The sequence below is a fragment of the Phocoena phocoena genome, chromosome 1 (genome assembly GCF_963924675.1).
Source record: "Phocoena phocoena chromosome 1, mPhoPho1.1, whole genome shotgun sequence".
Taxonomy (NCBI): domain Eukaryota; kingdom Metazoa; phylum Chordata; class Mammalia; order Artiodactyla; family Phocoenidae; genus Phocoena; species Phocoena phocoena.
This window is the reverse complement of record NC_089219.1, coordinates 106540096-106564420: the sequence shown is the minus strand read 5'-3', so window position 1 is coordinate 106564420 and position 24325 is coordinate 106540096. Positions and strand designations below refer to the sequence as shown.

The 24325-nt window shown below is 41.8% G+C and overlaps 1 protein-coding gene across 16 annotated transcripts in view; it reads right to left on the bottom strand.

The window, feature by feature from the left end:
• Positions 1–24325, bottom strand: part of PDE4DIP (phosphodiesterase 4D interacting protein) — a 224333-nt gene that overhangs the window by 36939 nt on the left and 163069 nt on the right. For 7 of the 16 annotated variants that reach the window (XM_065895567.1, XM_065895596.1, XM_065895534.1 and 4 more), the window contains 7 exons: positions 15481–15569; positions 10002–10234; positions 6920–7355; positions 4611–4803; positions 3377–3496; positions 2227–2755; positions 507–742 (listed from right to left, as the gene is read on the bottom strand). In XM_065895567.1, the coding sequence (XP_065751639.1) occupies positions 507–742; positions 2227–2755; positions 3377–3496; positions 4611–4803; positions 6920–7355; positions 10002–10234; positions 15481–15569 (1836 nt within the window). The remainder of the gene's footprint in view (positions 1–506; positions 743–2226; positions 2756–3376; positions 3497–4610; positions 4804–6919; positions 7356–10001; positions 10235–15480; positions 15570–24325) is intronic. The other 9 variants (XM_065895543.1, XM_065895550.1, XM_065895583.1 and 6 more) reach the window with 2 other exon arrangements.

Genomic DNA, 24325 nt, shown 5'->3' with positions numbered 1-24325 from the left:
TATTCCTAGCCCTTGTACTATGACATTCAGTGCCCAAACCATGTTCAAAAGGGCATAGTGCTTCATCTGTATTTGAATTACATTCACGTGCAATACCAGGCAATAGATGAAGAAACAGAGATACCAAAAGGTTAAGTCATTTGCCCAAAGAAACTTAGTGGCAGCATCCAGGCTAGAGCTTGCGTATTGCAAGTCTCGGTTCAGGGCTCCTTTAACTACAATGAAGTCCTCTGATCTCTTCTCCCTTTCTCCCCCTTAGCATTAGATGGACTCAGCCTCCTTCCCTAAAGGTCACATTCCATAAATGATGCTGTAATCATGGCCTCTCTGACCCTGTGGTTCCTCCTCAGTGCTTCCCACTGGCCAGTCCTGATTCTGTAATGACCCCTGGGAAATGAAGTGGAAGCAGGACCTGGGTTAAAAGGCTGTGGTGGAGGCGTGGCGGTCACCTGGGGCTGGGCTCTGGGAGGGACTGAGAGTGTCCAAAAGCCCTGTGGCCAACTTACTGGTGCTGAGTTTGCTGGTGAGCCTCTCTGTCAGCTGGCTTCCCTGAGCGAGTTGCTCCCGGAAGCTCTGCCCCAAGTAGTAGTCAATGTCATTGCTCCTTAGGAGGTCCTCGAAAGACTTTACTGTATCTTTCGCATGCTGGGTGAGAAGATAACAGATACCTCTCCCTTCTCGTATTTTCTGGCGTAGGTAGGATAGTTCTCGGGCCTGGTCCTGAATCAGGGAATCATATTTCCTAATGTAGGAAAGAAGAGGAAAGGGTAAGAATGGAAAAGAGTGAAAATTAAGTTATGGGGGCTTCTGTAGTCATTTCTGTGAGAACATCTCTAAGAGTTCCTCAGTTTAAGCTGAATTCTGGCACAAAAACCAAAGGATGTATTTAAGAGTAAATTCTGTTCTGACTAACTTGCATCAAACAACATGGTATGCCACCATTCTTCCGCTGTTTTATATGTGTTAGTCATGTGTCCAAAAATGAAAAATAAGTTCTGTGGGGGTAAATACAGTGCCATAGTTTACATCCCTTACAGCACCAATATAGTGTAGACTCACAGTTGATACTCAATAAATACTAAATATAGTTATTGGGTAGATGCTCAATAAATACTAAAAATCCAAATAGGTCCTTTCATGTCTTCTACTTCAAAGACCACCTATATTATGGCAGACTGTATTTTGCAAAGTTGGCCATTACTCAAGCTCCCGTTCCATGTGCTCCTCTATAATGTGGCTGTGCCCCTCTTTCATCATTGGGCAGAAGTTATTCTCCGTCTCCTTAAATCTGGGTGGGTTCTGTGACCACCATGACCAAGGTAACATAGTGGAGGTAACACTGCACCAAGTCCAGGAGTCGCTCTTAACTGGCCTGGCAACTTCCACTTAGAAGCCAGCTGCCATGCTGAAGTGAAACTACCCTGAGACCACCGTACTATGAGAGGCCCAGGCCACGAGGAGAGGCCCCGGAAGACAAGGAGCCACATGGAGAAAGAGAGAAGCCAAGGAGCACCACGTCACCAGACACATGAATGAAGAAGCCGTGTCCAGGCAGACATTTCAGTGACTCCAGCCCCAACCTCCATCTGATGGCAGCCGCATGAGAGACCCCAAGTGAGAGCTATACTGCTAAGCCCAGCCAATCCACATAAATTATTGCTTCAACCCCCTAAGCTTTGGGGTGGTTTGTTACCCAGCATAGGTAACCCAGATACTGGGAGGGATATCTACCCTGGTGTTTTTCAACCACAAAGTATCAATAACAATAATAATTATGACAAATAGTGTTGAGAGCTTTAATATATGCTAGGCATTATTATAAGCACTTGTATTAATTCATTTAAACCTAATAACCACCCTTTGAGATAGGTTTTCTTATTATACTCATTTAATAGGTAAAGAAATAGGCTCAGAAAGATTGAGTAGGTTGCATAGCCTGTAAGTCCCAGAGCTAGGATTCGAACCCAGGAAGTCTGACTCCAGTCTTACTACTTATATCATATATCCTGCCACTTTAAGAATACATTCCTAAGGAGGAAATCACAGGGACCTGGTATCTCCCAGCAGGGTCACGCGTCCTTTCTTCAGACCTAGGGCTACCATTTAAATAGGTGCTCCTCTGATTGCCCTGATGGGTTCTCTCTTCTACCTGCCTGGGCTACCCTCCTTCAAACATAAACTTAGACATCATCAATCAAGTAATGGTCCAAAGAGTACCCTCCTTACCCAGGCCACGAGGCTGATCTCAGCTCCTCGGCCAGCTTCCCTTCTGTTCCAGTTTTCGGGAGCTGGGCTTCCAGCTGGGACACCCTCTGGATCAGACTCTCCAGATCCTTTTTAGCCTGAAGCCCTGGGGGGTAGAAAGCCCCAGTGCCATCAGACAGCCACCCCTCGTCCTCATCAGTGACACTATGAGGTGAAGATCCCTCGAGGGTACCAACAGCTTTCAGCTTTTGGGGTCTCTCCAGACTAGATGAATAATCGCTTGTAACTGAGAGGGACCGGACCCGGCTCTTGAGGTTTTGAATGACCTTGTTGGCGTTCTGCAGCTGGGCCTTCAGATCTTTGATGTCCTTACATAGGACAGAGATGTCTTCTGACTTTCCATATGCCTGGAACTCCTCCTGCTTCCCTAGCTGGCTCTCCAAGGGCTTCTTTCCAGGGGGGCTGGCCAGTGTAGAGCCCAGATGTCCCTGCTCAGAGCACAGCCCCTCCATTAGGACAGTTTCCCTGAGGCTGTCGTGCTCCTCACACTCTGAGAAAAGACAAAGACATCTTCCTGAGTAAAGCTGGGCGTGCTGCTGAGGCCACTCCCTTCAAGGTCTTGAGGACAATAATTACTAGAGCAAAAGTTGAAGCAGTACTTTATTCAGCGCTGGCACTATTCTAACATTCAAATGCAGTATTTCTTACCCTCCCAAGAGCCCAGCAAGTCAGGTGTGGTCACCTTCTATTTCACTCAAGTGTTTTTCTCCTTGATTTCCATTTGGTGGATGTCCCTACAGTCACAGTACTTTTATAATAGAAGAATATTTTTTTTAAACTTATGGCTTGCCTATTCCCCCAAAGCTCATCTGGTCTTCTCATTAATAAATAGACCTTAGTATTTTTTCTATAATAAACAGTTGGATAGAACATTTTTTTAAATTAACAGCAGTATGCTGAAAACTAATTGTAGAAATTCAAACTCACACTCAGACTCATTCTGGGCAAGAGTCGTCCTCCAAACTTCCTGTCCCTCTCTGGTCTTGTGTCCTCTTCAGTCTACCATGCCCCCTCATCCCTACTCCTCGTTGCATGTGGGACTCGCCAACGGCACCCAAATGTGAAGGCTGCCCCTAGGGAGGGAAGGTGAACCCCATACTTGTGCTTTTACCGGGACTGGTGCTCTCCTCCCTCTCAGCCTCATTCTCGCTTCGGCCACAAGTCTCATAGCCCAGGTCCTGGAGGTCCACCTGCACCTGCTTGCTGTCCTGCTTCACCAAGGATTCACCTGCTTAGGAAGAGACAGGGGGTGTTACAGAGTATCTGAATTTCCCACATACACCCTCACCCTCAGTGGCACATACCCTGGCCCTTAGGGTGCAGGGAGGTTAGGTCCACAGTGGAATAGAGGCTTCTTTGGACTTAGGTGGGAGAAGAGACCACCTGCTCCAGACAGCAGGACTTCCCTCTGCCACGATGAGCCTGTTTGCTATTGATGATCCCATCTACAGATAACGGGGCTTCGCTGGGACCAGACATTTTTAAGTCATCTCTAGAAGTCCCAGGGAAACTAGTAAATGCTTTGTTCACAGGGGCTCAGTAAATGTTTGAATGGAGCTGAACTAATTCAGAGTTTCAAAGACATCTAGATCGGTACTGTTCCGTAAGGTAGCTACTAGCCACGTGTGACTATTTTAGGTTAAACTGATTAAAATTAAGCTTAAAATTCCCAAGTTGAATTAGCTACATTTCATGTTCTCCATGACCACACATGACGTAGGTATAGAACATTTCTGTCACTGCAGAAGTTCTATTAGAAAGCGCTGATTCTAGACCAACAATGATGGTATATATTTTTTTTTTTTTTTTGCGGTACGCGGGCCTCTCACTGTTGTGGCCTCTCCCGTTGCGGCACACAGGCTCTGGACGCACAGGCTCAGCGGCCATGGCTCACGGGCCCAGCCGCTCTGCGGCATGTGGGATCTTCCCGGACCGGGGCACGAACACGTGTCCCCTGCATCGGCAGGCGGACTCTCAACCACTGCGCCACCAGGGAAGCCCCAATGATGGTATATTTTTTAAGAATCTGACGTGGTGCAAAGAGGAGCAGAAGAGAAGCAGTTAGCATACACTGAGAGAGGTAAGGCAGTTTGTTGACTGTACCAGAAATCAGCAAATCTAGGTGTTAGTCCATTGCCTCCCCATACTGTCACTGCAAACTTGATTTATTCATTTACTCTTCTCCACCATCTGCAAATTGAAGTTAAGTATCCACTTCCACAATCCTAGGGTTGTGTTCAGGATTAAAATTTGTTATGAGGTTGGGGAAGAAAAGTGAAATCTGCAAAGCATGTAGCTTCTCAGGGAGAAGACAGACACTTTGGTGACGTGAACTTAAGACTTACTAAACATGACTCTGTATTTCTCCAGCTGGTTGGCCTGGGCAAAGACAGTGGCTTCTGATATCAGCAGCTTCTCCTGGAGATCTTGATAGCGTTGTCTGCACTGTGCCAACTGGGAGTGCAGGTGCTTGGTGGATCCTGGGAGGCTAAATTCTGACTGAGGTCCAGAGTTACGGGCCTGGGGCTGGTTGACCAGCTGTGAAAAGAGCCAGCACAGGGTCAGGGCAGTCTGAGCTCATCCCCCAGGCAGTGATGGCTGCTACCCACTGCGAACCCTGTGGACTTTATTCATGTGTCTGTCACAGTGCTCCTCATCCCATTTGGCACTTACTTGCTTTCTGGAATGAGCTCCTGGAGAGCTGGGGTAATGTTTTATTCATCTCTGTATCTACAACACATAGCATGGTGCCAATTGAATCTAACGAGGAGGAGCTCTCAGTAAATGTTTGTTCAATGATTGAAGAGAGAAGGGGTGGAAACCTCCACTCATCGCTCCCTGCATTCCTGCCCAGTTGCCCTCTCAGAATCCTCTGCAGAAAGCAGAACACTCCCTAACACCGTACACAAAAATAAACTCAGAATGGATTAAAGACCTAAATGTAAGACCAGACACTATGAAACTCTTAGAGGAAAACATAGGAAGAACACTCTTTGACATACATCACAGCAATATCTTTTTTTGACCCACCTCCTAGAGTAACGGAAATAAAAAAAATAAACAAACGGGACCTAATGAAACCTAAAAGCTTTTGCACAGCAAAGGAAACCATAAACAAGACAAAAAGGCAACCCTCAGAATGGGAGAAAATATTTGCAAACGAATCAGTGGACAAAGGATTAATCTCCAAATATATACACAGCTCATGCAGCTCAATATCAAAAAACTAACAACCCAATCCAAAAATGGGCAGAAGACCTAAATAGACATTTCTTCAAAGAAGACATACAGATGGCCAAGAGGCCCATGAAAAGGTTCTCAACATCACTAATTATTAGAGAAATGCAAATCAAAACTACAGTGAGCTATCACCTCACACCAGTCAGAATGGCCATCACCAGAAAATCTAAAAACAATAAATGCTGGAGAGGGTGTGGAGAAAAGGGAACCCTATTGCACTGCTGGTGGGAATGTAAATTGATACAGCCACTATGGAGAACAGTATGGAGGTTCCTTAAAAAACTACAAATAGAACTACCATATGACCCAGCAATCCCACTACAGGGCATATACCCAGAGAAAACCATAATTCAAAAAGAGTCATGTACCACGATGTTCATTGCAGCTCTATTTACAATAGCCAGGACATGGAAGCAACCTAAGTGTCCATCGACAGATGAATGGATAAAGAAGATGTGGTAAATATATACAATGGAATATTACTCAGCCATAAAAAGGAATGAAATCGGGTCATTTGTGGAGACGTGGATGGACCTAGAGACTGTCATACAGAATGAAGTAAGTCAGAAAAATAAATATCATATATTAACACATATATGTGGAATCTAGAAAAACGGTACAGATGAACTGGTCTGCAAGGCAGAAATAGAGACATAGATGTAGGGAACAAATGCATGGACACCAATGGGGGAAAGGGGGAGGGTGGTGGGATGAACTGGGAGACTGGGATTGACATATATACACTAATATGTATAAAATAGATAGCTAATGAGAACCTGCTGTATAGCACAGGGAACTCTACTTCATTTTGCTGTACAGTAGAAACTAACACAACATTGTAAAACAACTATACCCCAATTAAAAAAAAAAAAAGAATCCTCTGTAGTCTCCATTTTACTTAATCCTCAGCTCAGCTGCCTCCCCTTAGAGGATCCCGATAACTCCTTCTGAGGCTCAGGGACAGACACCTGTGATGAGCTGTGATGAAAATGGCAGTGATAAGGAAGAGATGTCATTACACACCACTTGTCTGGCTGCCTTAAAACTCCATGTATCCCTATATTGCATCCTATTGAAATGATCTGGTTTTGTGCCATCTTTTCCCACCATACTGAATACCTGAAGGACAGAGACAAAGCCTTATTGCCTGCTTCCAATGTCTAGTCTCTTATCTGGAAAATTAGGCACTCAAATATTTATGGAAAATTAATTATTCATGTAATATTTATAAGATAATGTTGTAAAAAACCTTTCTAAAGGTTGATGTGTGAGGAATATTATCACCACTACTTGTGGTGCAAAAGTGCCCTTCCCTTGGTACCTCCTGACCCACAGGGCAGAACTGTTTAAGGTAGAAACTGACATTTCCAACCCTTCTCCAAGGGTCTTTCATTCCGTCTAATCCCACACTTACTTGGTGGGTATCTGCTGTGAAGGCAGTCCCAAGGTCAAGGCTCTGGGGTCTGGGGCAAGGCCTCATGGTCACACCTTCCTCTTCTTGACATTGGTGCTTTCCAGAAGAGCGAACCAGCTCTGTGTTCATTCTGTCGATCTCCCTGGCCAGGTGCCCAAGGAGCTCAGGATTAAGTTTACTATTCCCTTCTCTGGTGCTCAGTACCAGCTGTTCTTTGAGGAGGTTGATGATATTGTGGGCATTCTTCAGTTTTCCCTGGAGCTTTCTGAATTCAGCCTGAAGGCTATTCTCATTCGGACCCCCTTTGGCAACCACAGTCTCCACCACCACCTCGCCCTTCTCCTTGTCTTCCTCAATCTCCCATCCATCAGACATTGCTTCTCCCATCTGCTCTTTCAGCTCTGCATTCTCAAGGCAAAGGCTCAGCATGGTGTTCCTACAGGAAACATACATAATCAGGGGCCAGGTCTGGTCTTGGCCTCGGTTCCTAAGAGCCCCGTTTACCCACACCGCAGGCCATCAGAGACTCAGAGACACCCCAGAGCATGAAGAGACCTCAGAGACCTACAACAACTCCCTTATTTTATACACGAGGAAACCAAGACTCAGAAAGAGCAAGAGATTACCCGCACTCCCATAGCTACTTGGTGGCAGCATCATCACTAAAAATCTAGGACTCAAGACACCCAGTCTAGTTGTCTTTACACATGCTTGCAGCCTCATGTTCTAATTTTCAGCGGCCTCCAGAGTAAACAAGGGTAACTACACTGTTAAGAAAAAAATAAAAAGGACATTGGGACAAATTTATTATTATGGATTCTACAGTTCTATTAATTATCATCAGTCACTTTTCAACTACTGGATGAGAAATTTGGACCTAGGAACACAGAAGAAATAAATAACACTAGTCACAACTATCATCAAATGTACTTATGTTAATTATTCGCTTTACGTCTGGTTCCTGTGATAGGAGATCATCTTCATGAGAACAGGGATTCTGCGTGTCCCGTTCACCCTGTACCTCCAGAACCTCCACAGTGCCAGCTGCGCATAAAATATTCAATTTGTTGAGGAAATAAAATGGACTAAATAACTAATTTTCACCAAGACATTCTAGACGCAGCCTTTCCTCCCACCAAATATTTCACTAGGATTGGGTGGAAGCAATAAAAAATATGGCTTTAAAAAGGCAATTTACTTAAAAAGGCAGTTCACTTAACCTCTAACACTGACCTAGTGGAGTTATTGGAAGCTTACATGAAATTACATAAGTGGTATGGCTGGCTCGGTGTCTGCAACAGAGAAGTCATTTAATCCTGCTCACACTAGCTGCAGACCTGAGGAATACTGACAGCAGAATCCTAGGAGGTGCTTGTTTAAAAAGCTTTAGAGCTAAGGCCTACAAATCGACATTTTACTTAAGTTCCACAGGGGATTCTTAAGCACGCTAAATTGAGAACTGCTGACCAGAAGAGGCAAAGGAAAAAGGAAGTAATAATTCATAGCCCGAAGGACCAGCAGTTGGCTATGCCCCTAGACTGGGTTTCTCAGATCCTGAAGTTCTGGAATAGAGCACAGCTTGTCTAGCGTGAATCAAGGATGAAAATGCTTTAGGACACAGGAATCAGAGAGATCGTCTATGAGAGTTTCAATGGAGAAAAGTGGGACAGGTATTTTACCAAAACTGATGTGTAAAAGGGAAAGAAAGGGGCACACGTGTGGTATAAAGAAGAATATTTAATATTATGTCATAACTTTATATTTGCTGTGTTCACAATACAAACTAACAACAGCAATGTTCAACAAAATCTCAAAAGAGGGACTACGAATTACATAGATTCTATCTTCTACAGTATCAGTGGTGCTTCAGGTTGGATGAAGAGTTCAATCAGTTTCAGGTTAGTAACTCTGAGGAAAAAGGAAAATAATTCATGAAGGTACTACATTTGGTTGGATTGTATATTCAACTGTAGGATCAAAAGAGATGTATTGTTCTCACCCATGATAGCACAATAAAGTTTACGCATAACAAAGTTTAAGTCAAACTTAAGCTTTAACTTAAGTAGAATTTAAGAAAAGAAATATGATAATTCAGAGTAAAAGAACCAACATTAAGGATGATCACAAGAGTATTTCAAAAATTGTTTGACAAAGTACACAGTATAGAAGAAAAAGGTTTATAATTTAGTAATTGGAAGCCAGGGGTCTAGCCAGGGACTATTATGCAACCTTGAACAAGTTACCAGAACTTTTTAGGCCAGAGTTTCCTCGACTATGAAATAAGACATTATGCTGGATGTCAAGGTCCTCTTCTGTACTAATATTATTCTACGATTCAGGGACATTTAAGTGGCACACAATAGGCAGGGAAATAATGGGGCATGAATTAGAAGTTGTACATCTGCACAGCTGTGTTCTAAACAGCAGGCCATTATGATTATGACCCTCAGGGATGAATGAATAAGTGGATTAGCCCTATGTTATCAGCATGTTCCCCAAGCATCTTTTGAAAAAAAGCCATTAAAGACAGAGTGGTCAATCTAGCCAATGAATAAGCTACTTACCACTTTTGCAAAGTAAATAAAACAGCAGAGATTATTAAAATTGCTACTCTGTGATTTAAGGATTTGTGCTGCTGAGAGAGAGCTGAGTGGAGGTGGAAGGGCCTCTGTATAAATCCTTCTCCTCATGGACTATTCTGGTTCTGCATAGAGCAGTGAAGAAGCATCTTGGGTAGCAGAAGATTCCTTACATGTCACAGTCAATTCAAAAGAGCAATACGAGTCATACAACTAGGAGATTTCCACTCATGACAGTCATACATGTATAGCTAATAATGGACATTATTATACTGAATTAAGACCAGATTTATTTGAATAGTTTGAATGGTAATTATTGATAATCCCCATTATCCGATATTATTAACTTTTCTAAGAATCTGTAGAACAATTAATGCACGGAGCATGGGATGTGGATCAAAAAGCCCCATGGCAGCACAAATGCCTTGGCAGCAGCAAGGTGAGTCCCCTGGCTATGGTAGCCTCTCCGTCAGCAGGCTCCCCTTCTCTGGTGCACATCCTACCTGATGTGGGCCACAGAGGAGAATCCTGCTTCCTCGATTTGAGCCTTTAGCTCCTTCAGTTCCCCCTCAGCTTTCCTCTTCTCCTCTAAGAGCTGATGAATCTCAGCCCTCAGGTGGAGCATCTCCTCCTGAAGACCCCTGTTACTGTCCTCTCCTGTCGTGGACGGAGGGGCAAGAGATACGTTCTGGGTCTCCACAGCTGCCAGGCTTTTCTCCAAAGCTACCTTGATGAGCTGAAAGAAAATCATGGTTTAAAGAAGTTAGTGCATTGAAGAGGATCTACGAGGAACATCAGATCACAAAGGCAGCCTTCTAGGGGACCAAAACAGGCAGACCTAAAAGGAGCTCCCCCTCTAGGACTCCTCAGCCATAAGGGCCCTGGAGACTGGTTTGGGTGAGAGGACATACCCCACAAGCAGGGAGAACTGTTGCCATGGGCAGAGGTGGGTGAGGAAAAAAACACAAGCACACAACAAATTTAAAACAAAAGCAAACAAATGAGGTTTAAACAGGACTGGAGAGTGTGGATGCTGTGATCCTTCTCTTTCTGAGGGGACAGAGTTCTCCGGGAGTCTTCTCACAGTCAGGAAGCTTCATCAGCTCAACACTTGAGTCCTTGACTGCAAAGATCGTGGCTAAGATACCAAAGCTCAAAGCCTGAGGCTGTAACTCAGACTCCAAAAAGGATGATTACGAGGAAGGATCCGGGCACTCAGGAATCAGGAGTCATAGTCAGAGAATTAGGGTATAGGCGGAGCTACAGTTAAGACAAAGCAACCTTAATTTCATTGGCAACAGGAGAATCACACTCTACAATTGCTGAGAAGTTAAAGAGAGGCCACCTGCCTAGCAACCAATTTCCCTTGTTGGTTATCACCCTACGCTGATGTTGCCAGCCAAACTCTCTCTACAAATCTGAGCACGTGAGAAGAAAACAAGCAGAAGCAATTTCCTATCACCTTTGTTTTTTGAGGATACTCTTGAAGTTACTCCTTAATGTTCAACTAGAGCAGACTGTATAGTTTTTCCTCAGATAATATTTTAGGGCCTCCCTGGTGGCACAGTGGTTAAGAATCTGCCTGCCAATGCAGGGGACATGGGTTCAAGCCCTGGTCTGGGAAGATCCCACATGTCACAGAGCAACTAAGCCCATGTGCCAGAACTACTGAGCCTGCGCTCTAGAGCCCGTGAGCCACAACTCCTGAGCCCGTGAGCCACAACTCCTGAGCCCGTGTGCCACAACTACTGAAGCCCGCACACCTAGAGCCCACACTCTGCAACAAGAGAAGCCACTGCAATGAGAAGCCCACGCACAGCAACGAAGACTCAATGCAGCCAAAAATAAAAATAAATAATTTTTTAAAATTAATTTTTTAACTTTTAAATTTTATTGTTCGTCTTGGGCTCCTCTCCAGCTTTTCCCATGCTTTTAAAAGTGTAGAAACCAAAACATGAGTATGATAATCTACTTAGTGTATGACTAATCATTTTACTATGTGAATTTCTTGCCTGTCTGTCGAATATTAACCTTATATCCCAATGTCATATTGGCTCATTTTTCCTTTCAGTGGCAGCATTTTGGGGTTTTACTTAACTTCAGGTCAATTTTGACCTCCCAATTTTCCAACTCTCCCCACAGCTATTTCTGGGTCATATTGTTTTCTTTTATCTCTATAAATATAATGACTTGTACCTGTCACAAATTCATTCCGGCTATACAGAATCATTTCACAATCATCAAAGTCATCAAAATATTTATGTGCATCTCCATGAATCATGTAGCGGCCACTTGATTAGGGATGATTTGTAGAATTAATTATGTGCTTTATTGCTTCATTTAGGTCAGAAATATTGATATATTGCACAGAACAGGGCTCAGAGGAGCTTAAATGGATCAGTGATCAACAGCTGCTTGGCTTGGCACAAAGCCACCGACTGTTGCTTTGGACCTCGTAACAGCATGATAAAATCTAGGTTTCAGGTATGTCCTGGGGTTGATTCATATGGCACGTATGTGTAAAAGCATTTGGTAGCATAGCAGTTGAGGTTGTAAAGAGATGTGCGAGATACGCACCCACGTCAAAGAAGAAAGAGATGCCTCACACAGGTGCTCATTTCCTAGGCATCCAATCCCACCTGGGGGTGTAAGCCTGAGATTGAGAGGCTCCTGGGAATGTGTTTCTATGGTTCTACTGCCAGGCTTAGTTGGACTGGTGGCCATCCCCACATGTGCCACGAAGCACTTGGGTCAAAATAAAGGAAGGGGGACTGGATAAAACCACTTTTGAAAGTTTATGACCTCACCCTTCATTTAAATTATGTGACATTACCTTTCTAAATAAACTCTTTGCAACTAACTAAACAATGTCATCAGCTTTGAATATGGACACATTTATTCTTTTCTAAACCTTAAGTGTTCCTTCTGCTTAAAAATGTCTAACTTTAATGATACCATCTATTTTTAAAGTGCCTTCTAGATGTATGTTATCTTCTATTGATTTAAATATACCTACTTTCTTTAAAAAGAAAAAATAAGACCCATGGAATGTCAGTATCAGAAGGGACCTTAAGGTTCATCTGGTTCAATTTCTTACTTTTAAATGAGAAAATAGAGGTCTGATTTGTTCCCAGGCTAATTTGCCTTTTCATATTTCCATGTCCAAGGGAGTTTACTTTAGCTGCCTTGTCTGTAAAATTTAAATGTAAATGCATGAAAAGTGACTCAGGATCTAACCTTTTTAGTTTTTTCTTTAACATCTACGGAAAGCTAGTATTTCTATTGTTTTTCCTGAAGTAAAACCCCAGGGCTTCCAGTGTATGTGGCGGTAGTATGAATCCTTTAGTTCTATTGTTAATTACGTCTCTTACAGGTAGTTGTTGCTGTTGTTGTTTTTCACATTTCCTAATTCATCTATTCTATTGCTTCCATGGTATAATTCAACTTTTATGTGTGCTGGTTTTTCATTTGCCCCATGGAGATCAATGTGCAGATCTGATCTCTTATTTGAATAGAGTGGTTTTGTTTTAGCCCTATTCCTTCATACCTCCCACAGTGTAATTCATTTCTCAGACAGCATTAGGGTATTAAAAAATGACCTTTTTTCAAGTTCATCACTGACTCTCCTTTGCGGTTTTGATTGTTGATTAACTTTTCTCCATTGCAAAAATTCGAACAAAGAAAGGCAATGATTGATTACTCTAGTTTCTTTCACAGGAACTTCCTAGGTATTTGTTACAGATCTTACATTTGATTGGGAATGGAATTGTGTGAGAGGTATCTGAGGACAATTACCATCATGGCCAGGCCTGGCACTTCCTGAGGAGGGTGAGTCCAAAAATAAATATGAAGCAATCTGCTTTGGCCAAAAGGTGGTTCTTGCCTTAAAAGGCACACAAAGTTGGATGTGTTTGTTAGGGGAAGTGTGCGTATGCTTCAAGTGGGAAGGGAGCTTGGTGTTGAGGATAAGGTCTACCTCCCAAGGACACAACTAGGAGAAGCTCAGAGCTCAATCTTAAGGGACCAGTTACCAGGAGAAAAGCAAACACATTTTTGAGAATCTGGACACAAAACAGTTACGACAAAACAAGCTTTATTTAATTGGTAGCAGGAGAGTCACACCAACAAACCTCAGAAAAGCTGAAGTAAGTTTACAATGATTTCACACACCTCCTTCCCCAAAACTGAAGATTGATTTTCAAGGAAAGGGGATACAGAGAAAAACAGTGCTTACCCAAGATATTTTTCATCCAACAGGTAAATACTTGTCTAACTTATTAAGTATCTCCTATGCCAGGTGATAGGGAAGACATTGCAAGGGAAGTACAAATGCCCCAATGTAAAGGTTTATTCCAGGCTTGGACTGACCTCAAAATGTTGTCTGATCATTTTCTCCACGCTCGGCTATAGAAAAGAAGGTTGAGGAAGAAGTGACTTTACAAACCAGTTTGCCTATAACTGAGAAGCAGAGTGAAGAACTCGTGCTATCAGGCATAGTTTGGACCACATCAGTCGGAATCTGGTTCTCTCCATATCCGTGTCTCCTGTTCACTTATTCTGAAGTTAACCCTGACCCAGAGTAGCAATAACCATCAGTGACCTGCTGACATCCCAATCTAGCTCTGTTTTAGAGTGGATATTTTCTCATCCTGCAGATTCCTCTCTCTCACCCAAGATCCTCAGTGAAATCAGGGAGTGAGAGGTAAGGGATCTGTCCAGAGGGGCAGTGGTGTACATAATTAAAGTTAAAAGCACCGGTTAGGAGGACTCAGAAGAAGCGGTCCAAGCAAAAGGAGAAGTGGAGTTCATGCAGGAACTCAAGGGAGAAGTTAGGGTCAGGTGTGTCTAGAGCAGCAAAAAGGGAATCTTGGTAGAAGGTAAAGAAACTGTACTGAGGATGTGAGGTATTCCAGACAACTGCTTGTGTCCTCAAGAGTCAAAGACTGTGCCAAATCCTGTGAGATTTGGGGACTGCTCACTTGGGTCTTTCTGTTGGTTTATTAGACGTCTCCTCTTTTTCTTATGCAGGAGATGAAGAGGCAGACCCAGAAAGCCTCATGTCCCCTGTAGTTTCCCTAATAGCTCCAAGGAGCCTATCACTGGAAAAGCCCAGCCAGCTGCTTCTGCAGAAGGACAGATACCAATGATCCACTTTCCCCTTAAAAACTCAGAGAGTCGCAGGCCTGGTCCATCCAGGACATGTGATTGCTAAATGTCACTGGGCAAGGTGAAGACACACAGGAGTTCCAGTGGGTGCTATGGGATCACTATTGGTGACTTAATCTCTGAGGTCTAGGACATTCTGCTCTTGAGCTTGAGAAAATGCTGGTTACACCTTCACTGATGGTTGGTGGGAACAATGTTTTAGCCTTGGGTACCAAGTTCTGAGGTTTGACAGGGGCTTGCTCTTGAAGTGTCATCTGCTGGTCACTGACGTGTCACAACCTGGGTAGATTATCAGGTTGCCCAACAAGGTTCTCTTTTATATAGTGAGACTTCACTGAGAATGATCCCTGCTTTGGAAGCATTCCGATCCTCTTGGAGTTCCTCAGAAAACACTCTCCTGAAGCAGGTCCTAGGCCTGCCACCTCCCCAAGCAGCCCTTCGATGACTCCCTGTCTTCTGTGATGTGTTTCAGTTACAAAAGCCCAAGAGTGTAAGTGTTCAGGTCTTGTTGTAAGTAAAAATTCTTCTGAAGCTATAGCTATAGACGGTACATAGGAGCAAAGGAGGATAGGAGGGGGCAGGGAGCAGGACCACAAGATACAAGGAGTAAAAAGGGTGGATTGGAAAGAAAAATGGAGTGAGGATAGGGGTTGGCAAGGTGGCAAGGAGGATAGGAGGGCAGGAGGAAGACTGGGAAGTGGTTTATCTAAAAAGATAGCTTCTCACTCCAGGCCCACAAGGGCTGCAGGAGACCACCAGTCCGCAAAGGGCTACGAGCTCCGCACCCTGGGGCCCCAGTACCTGACTTGGACTTACTTGCTGGTGGCTATTGTGTGCAGCCTCCTCCTCAATACTGTCGGTGAACTCCGTGCTCGCATCCTCTGTGTCGTCCCCTGCAGCTGCACCTAGAAGTAGGTCCAGAAGACAAAGGTGACTCCCTTCACACGTGCCTTCCAGACAGCAGCTAAAATTACACTCTTTTTGCCATCCGCCTCTGATTTCTTCCCTTCCCCACATGGATGACCCCCGAGCCAGCAGGGCTGACAGGGAAAGCAGCACCAAGGTACCAACTCTGTAGAAAAGCTTTTTCACCGTGTCACTGATACTTCTTTGCTAACACTCAAGCTTAAACCTCAAAACGTAAGCTGGCTTGACTGTACAGACCTGTACTTAAGAAGCAGACTGTTAGATCGAGTGGTTACCCCCCTCACTTATTTCCAGAAAGCCAGAATTATTCTCCTCCAGCCACTGACTGTCTATGTAATAACTTTCCCTGTTGTGACATGGGCCCAACGTGACAACTTTTTCCCACCATCGAGTGCTGAGAAGGGTCCCTGATTTCCTTGGGATTAGGGCAGCCCGGCTCCTCTCACACTTTTCCATTGCTGGGATCAGTCATGAGTGGGGTGATAATCTTGCTGAGGAACCCTCCTCTAAGGGTCCTGTGTCCTACAGAAGCTCAGGTCTAGTCCAGCCCCGTGGCAGAGAACGGTTCAGCTGTTTCCTAACCCCTTCCTCTAACCTCCCCTCCTCCCACCTCCCTCAAACTCTTGTCCAATGCCAACATCCCGTGCCTGAAGGGTTTCCTGCACTGCTTTGTCCAAATGGAATTTAATCCATTCTTCCATTCCCCAAAGATGAACACAGTCACCCTGGGGTGCAAACAGCTATGCCCTGCACTAAGGAACAAGTAGTTGCAGTTTATGGTCCAGGTAAAGGTCTAGGGCAGTGCTGACCAATAGAACTTTCTGTGATTTTATTCTGCTGTTGAATTCAGTAGGCACTAGTCTCATGTGACTACTGAGGACTTGAAATGTGGCTGGCATGACTGAGGAACTGACTTTTTAATTTAATTTAATTCAAATAGCCACACACGGCTGGTGGCTACCATATCAGACAGCACCAATCTAGGGCATTTCTTCTTCTCCACATCTGTTAAAATAAGGCCATTCATCAAATTTTAGATTGACACCTGTGGCCCACATTACTGATTTCTTCTGAAAGTGTAGGAATTCGAAGTGGTTAATTCATTTGGAAACCAAAGAAAATCTACCGTGACACTCCCCGGGTCTTACAGGATCTGCCCAAGTTAGAGAATTTTGAGATCTAGTTCTGACCCTGGCCTCAGCAACCAACCTGTTAAAACTCCTCTTATGACCGCTGGGAAACCTGGGCCTCAAAGAGATTAGGTGGCTTGACCTAGGTTACGTAGCTAGTTCTGGATAAGGGCTGTGTGGAGATGGCAAGTCTCCGGGCTTTCAGGCAGAGGCAACCCAACGTCCCCTCTGGTGACAAATCAGATCTTTGTCTCTTCCTCCAAGAGCAAAGAACCTGCTCCTGAGCTCAGACGTCTGTGAATGAAAGGCTCTGCGTGAATAATGAGCATTCGCTACCCTCAACAGGTAAGGTGAACAGGGCCAGTTCACACTTACGTTCCATCTCTTGGCATCTGCAAGTTTATACCAGGGATTTGCAATGGCCCAGGCCAATCTCATTAAAGTCCTAACAGCTTAATCTTTTGACTTATTCCCTGGTCTTTACTGTGAACGTTGTGTTAACTTTGGACTAAGGTAGTACCCTATTCAATAAAGCCCTACTCACAAGGAGGCACCTTTGCCATTCAGCATCTTTAGAGATCCTTGCCAGGCTGTGTACAGTAGGGATTTCCAATACTTACTTTTTCAAACCAGCCCTAGAACCATCTTATTCAGAACACTGGTTGTGTAGAGGTGAATGAACACACTTCCTAAGCTGTGGCTGCTTTGGAAACTCACTGAACCCAGGGTGCTAATTCACTTGAGGACATCCGTATCATATTATGCTCATTTTGGAAAATCTTTCCCTGTACAGCAATAGAGATCAGAACGTTTTTCTTTCCCTGCAAAGAAAATGAATTGTCCCACTCAGTGATAGATTAAGAAAACACACTTTTCACATTGTTTCCCTTCTGAGTGTTGGACTAGAGAATGATCCTGTGGTTGAAGAAGGTTCAGCTTATGAGGTCAGGATCCTCACCCCCATACCACTCTGGGCCCACATCCCATGATGATTCCTGTACTAGGTTCCAGAAGTAGGGTAAGTGGGGATTAGAAAGAGTGATTGTCATTGGCCTTGAAGGCTTTTGTCTAACACTTTCTGCCCTCCACTTACCTTTGTCAACCTTTCTGATGCCACATCTCCATCTCTACATAATGTTCTCTCTTTAATTCACTCTGGGGCAGGATACCATGATTTTGACTTCATCAGGAGTTAAGTGGAGGCAAAGCAAAAATGCTCATTTCATCCTGACATTCTACTACTAAGGGTTTTGTTTTCCTCATTCTTTTTTTCATCTAGCTTAGTCTGCCATACTTCCTTCAGGGCAGCTTTAAGGGTTGCTCAGCCCTTTACCAATCTGAATTAAAATGCTAAAGCCTTTTTTATGTGTGTTTGTTTGAGGGGTAAAGTTAAAAAAAATTATAGAAAACATTGGAATAAGTTATCCCACACAAGGTCCTATCTATAAGTTTATATTAGCCGTTCCTCTTTCTGCTTTTACCATTTCTGTTTTTTTTTTTTAATTGACAATAAAGGACTTCTCTTTTGTGGAGGATGCCCTTTTCTATGCTTTCACAAAGCAACAAAACACTGTCTTCAGAACTAAGTTGGAATAGTACTTTAAATTTCTAATTTAAAGGTACTATATATTGATGGAGTGCTTATGTTTGATAAATAAATAAAATGGTCTGCCACCTTTAGGATTTCTGAAAGCTAAGAATCTGTTCATTCAAATTTAACTTGCTTCGCCAGGTTTTATCTCCAGGATTAAGTTTTACATATTAGACTGGAAATTTTATTAAAACCTTTTATTTGAGGCTTTGATGGTAGTTTCTCAAGTTGTGGTTCTTCCAAGTTTCTAGGCTCTGAACTACACATAATGGAGATGGTACCAAAACTTCCCTTTCTTAGATTTAGAAAATTATTTTCTACCAACTACCTGACTCTATAAAGTGTATAGAAATAAACTTCTATAATACTATAAAATCCTTGGGCAAAAATGTAAGTGGTATGTAAAAATAAGGTCTTTTTTTTTCATCATTGAGGCAAAAATTCATACTTCTGTGCTTTCTAAATTGAGGATGGCATAATTATTGAGAACATGGACTCTGGAGCCAGATTGTCTAGGTTAGATTTTTGCTCCCATCATTAGATACGTGACTTTAGACAAATCACCACCTTTCTGTAACTCAGTTCCATCACTTATTAATTAGGGTTAATAGTAATATCCACTCCATAAACCTGTCAACTTTCAAGGGTTTGGTGCTTTTGAAGGGCTTAGAATAGTGGTTGGCATATACTGTGTTCTCAGTATGTTGCATTATTATTATTGTTTTAAATTATTGTTGGTAAACTGGTCTATGGGCTGAAAAGTTGAGGGTAGAAAAAGACCGTAGAACCTAAAAGTACTCAGCAGAAGAAAATTCTATACCTAATGTTTTTACTGGATGATCTTAACTGAGTCTATCTGTACTTCTTCACTGCTGAATATGTTTCCCCAACAGGAGGTTTGAAGTAACACTCTTATGTTCTCCCTACTTTGCAGGACAGTTGAAAAAAACACAGATCAGTAGATTAAGATGAACTCTTTTGAATAGCTTTTACAAATAGGATTCATCATCATTAAATAATAACTGCCTTAAAACTCCATCATGCACAAATAAGCCTTGAGGGAAAGTCATGAAGTGTTATTTTAATTCTCAGTAATGAGTCCCAACTGGGCTGCAACAAGACCATATTCTCCAAATTCTACTCTACCATCATTGCTTCCTTTTTAAGCCATTTATACACAACCAACAGAAAAGGAGTAATATTTTCCCATAAAGTTACTCAGAACATAGGAGTCCTATCTGCTTAATTTTGAAAGGGGATTCAAAGAGCTAAACTTTACAGCACGAACAAGTTTGCAGTAACAAGCGCCCGGCTGTTTTTCCCTCAGTGCCAGGCTCTTATGTCCTCTGGGTTCACCTCACTTTCACTCCTAGGCACTCTGCCATGTGCTCATTACAAGAACTCTCACCTGTTCACGTCATGAACCAACTATTGATGACTTAAATATTATGATGCTACTTGAGAGGATCAAAGAAAAAAGGTCTCCTATCAAACTGCAGTATTACCTGCATCCATTCCCTTCTGGACCATAAGAAAACTTTAAGATTTCATATAATCTTCCATAAGCTTCTGCCAAGAAATAAAATTCTTTAACTAGACAGATTCTGATATTGGAACTGAAGTAGCTAGAAATCTGTTGTCTGCAGTCAAGCCCCTTCATGGTATATCTTTGTCTTTAAATTGCAATGTCTCTTAGGTACCCTTCCAGCTTACAAGCTTACAATTCAGAAGGCAACTGTTTTCAGTGACTTAAAAGTCTGTAATGTCAAGGAATTCTTCCTGCTTATGATCTCTTTTTTCCTCAAAGAACACAAGAAACAGGCCTTTCCAGGAATATACACAGGGACAGCACCACCCACCAAAACAACAGACTCCTCAAATTTTCATCCCACTTTCCTACTCTCCTTCAGCAAGGAGAGCAAGAAATGCTTTTTGAAGGTAAAGTAGTCCATTTCACATTTCTGCGGGAAGCATAACGCTGTTTCTTTAGTCTCACTTCCTTGAGAGTAGAAAAATTCAGGTTTCTTCCTCATCCTTTCTTTAGTTAAATTTCCTGAGCCTTATTTGACTTGGAATTTTAGTACAATAATCAATAGACTGATTCTCCTATAAGGAAGAAAAAAAGATAGGAGCTTTCTCTACTTTTCTCATAAATCTTTTAAGAATGAAACCAAATAGTTACTGTTTGGCCTTTGATAATTTTATTGGATCAGTGACAATTTTCTGTGTCTCAACTATAGCTGAAATTCTAACACTTATATATGAAAAAGTACACGCTCCATTTCAGCACAAATGTTAACACAGTTTAACACAACACAGTGCCATGAAGAAATGAATATTTACAGCTTGTTTTGGTGGGGAAATAGTCCTAGAAATAATCTAGCACCACCACGTTACTGGATTATTTAACACATAATTTCCTTCTTCATTTAAATTGTTATGAATCACTCTAATTTTTCTCAACAGCCCTAAGACCAAAACTTTAAGTGGTAAAAGTAAACCTGCTTTTATTATCAAACTGATAGTACTTCATGGAAACAGTCAGAAATTCATGGTTTATAAAACATACTTGTATATATACATGCCTCTAAAGTTCACAGATTGAGAGACAGGTTGGTATTTCAGAGCAGTGGTTTTGATAATTGCAAAAGGAAGCACTGTGTACTCATGTAATATACCAAAAACAAACCTACATGCATTTCCTAGACAATCATGAGTTCTCAAAGGGAACAAGGAAGTCCATTTGGTTCATGTACTTAATTAACAACCCTACTCTTCATATTACTTTAGATCAAACATTTTCTGATGTTGATGAACTTTCTATTTTATCCTTCCAGCTTTAGCAAGAAGAAAACAGTATGATAAAGATTTTTATTTCTGGAATTTGACTTTAAACAACAAAAAGGGAAAGTAATCCAAAAAGAATTAGTATGTCACTTTATAAGTTTAATTATTCTTATTTGAAATCTGATAAAATTAGTATTGTCAGCTCTACAGTTTTATGTGTCCCTTCTACTTCCCATCCTTTGTTGGAAGCAAATTATAAATTTGCTTTATTTGGGAAATTTCTTTGGGAAATTCATCCTGGCTCAGTGATTACATAGAAAGAAGTTGAGAACTTACCTTCTGTCAATACTCAAACTACTTAAAAGCAACATGGTAGTCTTTCAATCATAATAAAAAAGGCTTAAAAAAGTTATTGCTCCAAAAGTCTAGTGGGAGGGTGGCTTAAATCCACAGTCCAAAAAGCATTAAGATGCAGAAACTATTACCCCACAGAAATCACTCTGATGTACTGTCCCACTGACTCATTCCTTCTGTTTTTTAATTGGGTTGCCTTATATGCGGCTCCATATTCCCAGCTATTCTTTCTACAGTACAAATGGTTCTATACTACCAAAGGGAGAAGAAAAGCTCTCTGAGCTCTACCCCAAAGAGAAATGAGAAAATACTCTATATGATTGTATCTCAGAGGATGTTAGTATCTAAAAAAGAAAGCTAACTTCATTTATCCCACCTCTAGTGCCATTTCTGTAAGGCAGGATGGAAAATGGACTTTAAAAGTGTGTGGGTCACTGTATTCCTTCCCGACTCCCTAGGAAGTTTGTCATATATACCTGCACACTGCCTGCAGGCCTCTAGAATTACTACTGAGACCCTAGTTGAAGAGGCAACTTGAGTTTTTCAGGGACATGAAGAGTCTGTGACTTTTTCAAATAAAAAGACCAAGAAACCAGAGAACAGTAACTCTATCCTAACAACAGGAACTAGAGTTTTCCAATACTAGCTCAAGGAAAGCAAAGGTATTAAATTATAGTTTCCTCTAGGGCTTACAGTCCAAAGGGAAGTGACTTTAGGTAGGTCAGTCAACATTTATTCCTCAATGAAAGGAGCAATTTGGGGTGTAATCTGATCTATTCCTTCTTTCCGTAATCAGAAGACTCTAGACCCAACGAGAAGACTGAAGCAGAGAGAACTGAAATCAACTTTCTTGAACTGTTTTGAAGCTATGAACCAAACCTCTCAACCAGACACTGAATTAGAAGCCTAAGTAAGCATAAAACTGATAGGTCTTTTGTATATATCTGCCATTTATGTATAATCTGTGCAAGTAGAATAAACGAAAGGATCTCCTAAGGAAACTCGTGGCTTGGATCTAATATCCTATCCAGGTTAAGATTTTCTTGATCTTTAACAGATCTCTCACTATACATAATGACCAAGACAAATCTTTTAAAAATATGAAGGAGGAACCAAAAATGTTGCTATCATCCACAACTGAATGAAGAGACGTGGGTGTGGGAGAGGGTTGGGTCAGGGGGGATAAGGACAGAAGTACACTTCATCAAAGTAAAAGGTTGACAATGTTAAAATAGTCCCATCAGGCCTTTTCAGAAAAAGTTATAACTTGGCTAAATAGCTAAAAAGAGAACACCAGAAAAATGTCGATTTATACTAGGCACTAACAATCACCAGACTTCAATGATACAGTTTAAACCTGTAATAGAAAAGAGTTTAGGGGAAATATCTGTCAAAAGGACTCCATTTCACTCATTAAATAAATCTTCTTGGAGGTCCTTTTCAACTCTCTAGCTCTAAAAACTATAGACTTCAACTACCCTGACCTCTTACAACCATTACAATCAAAAAGGAAATGTGAGAAAGACCAAATCCATCAATACGCATTTTTCTCAATTTAAGTTCTATGCTTCCAATTAAGCATAGCCTGAGTGAGAATTCATTTCATTTTCGTTCACGCTTTTTATTCAAGCACAAGGTTCTATAAGCACACAATGCTTTATCTAAAATTATTGTAAGGTTGAAAAATGCCTGGCAAAAGTAGAATAATTCAGTAAGAGAAAATGACTGTGCCCCTGAAGAGAGAATGGAATCATATTATAGCATGCTAAATATGATTATATGAATGATGTGTCCAAAACATCATCTATCTGTGGGATACAGAACAAAGTTCATTAGAATCATGTTCTCTAATAAGATGCCAAATTACCACACAAAATTGTTAGACCAGCAAGCTCTCTCCAGTTAGCACTGTTTGTAAGCCTCATTCCAGCTATACAGACCAGAAAGTCAGTACCAGATTTTAGTCACATCTACATTATCAAGACCAAACTTTTAATTTCTCTTGTGCCACTAAATCACCTAATTTTCTAAAATGTTTCCCAAGGACCAATATCAAAGGTAAGTAGCTATAGTACAAGTTACTCTGTCTTTTCAAGATCCAAATCAGGACTACAATTCACTCACTTTCTCCCCCAATCTACGTATTTTGTTCACTGCCCAGTAGGAAGTTGAGTTTCTCATTATTCACCCCACAACCTTAATATTTCTAACATTTAGCAACTGTTCAAGATAACAAGGGAAATTCCTATTCTCGTTGGAGAATGACAGAAGTAGTAGTTTACATAAATTACTGTAATCACTGTGAGCCATTAGAACCCAAATATCACCCATGGTTGAATCTTAATAGGAAACTTAGAAAGTGTCATTGGTCTATTAGTAAAAATAAGGAAAGGAATTTCTTAAATGCCTTGTAATCATATGACAGGCTAGCCTTTGGTGGGGTGATATTTCTACAGCTCGATTACCCTCCTCTTTACTTCTACAATGTTACAGAGCTTTGTGCAGGAAAGGGTCACTAAACATTGGAAGACTAAGAAAAAATGGATGATTCTGTTTATATTTCCAATCTCCTTTCTTAAATGACCCCTGTACCACCCAAAGCCTAATAAAACTGAAAAGCTTTCCATTAAGAGGAAAGCTTATGGCTACCAATCTTTTACAAACTATCAGTACTTAATCAGAGAATTCCATGGTGTTTCTCGAGTAGAATATTTTCTTCCCTGTCCATTTTAGAGTGACAGATGATCTATCTGTTACAGGCATGGCTAAGGTTACAGAAACTTGGAAAGAATTTATAAGGTAAGCAAGCCATGTCAACACATGAATGTAAAAATAAAGTGTCATATGAAAAATGGAGGGAAAAAAGAAAAAC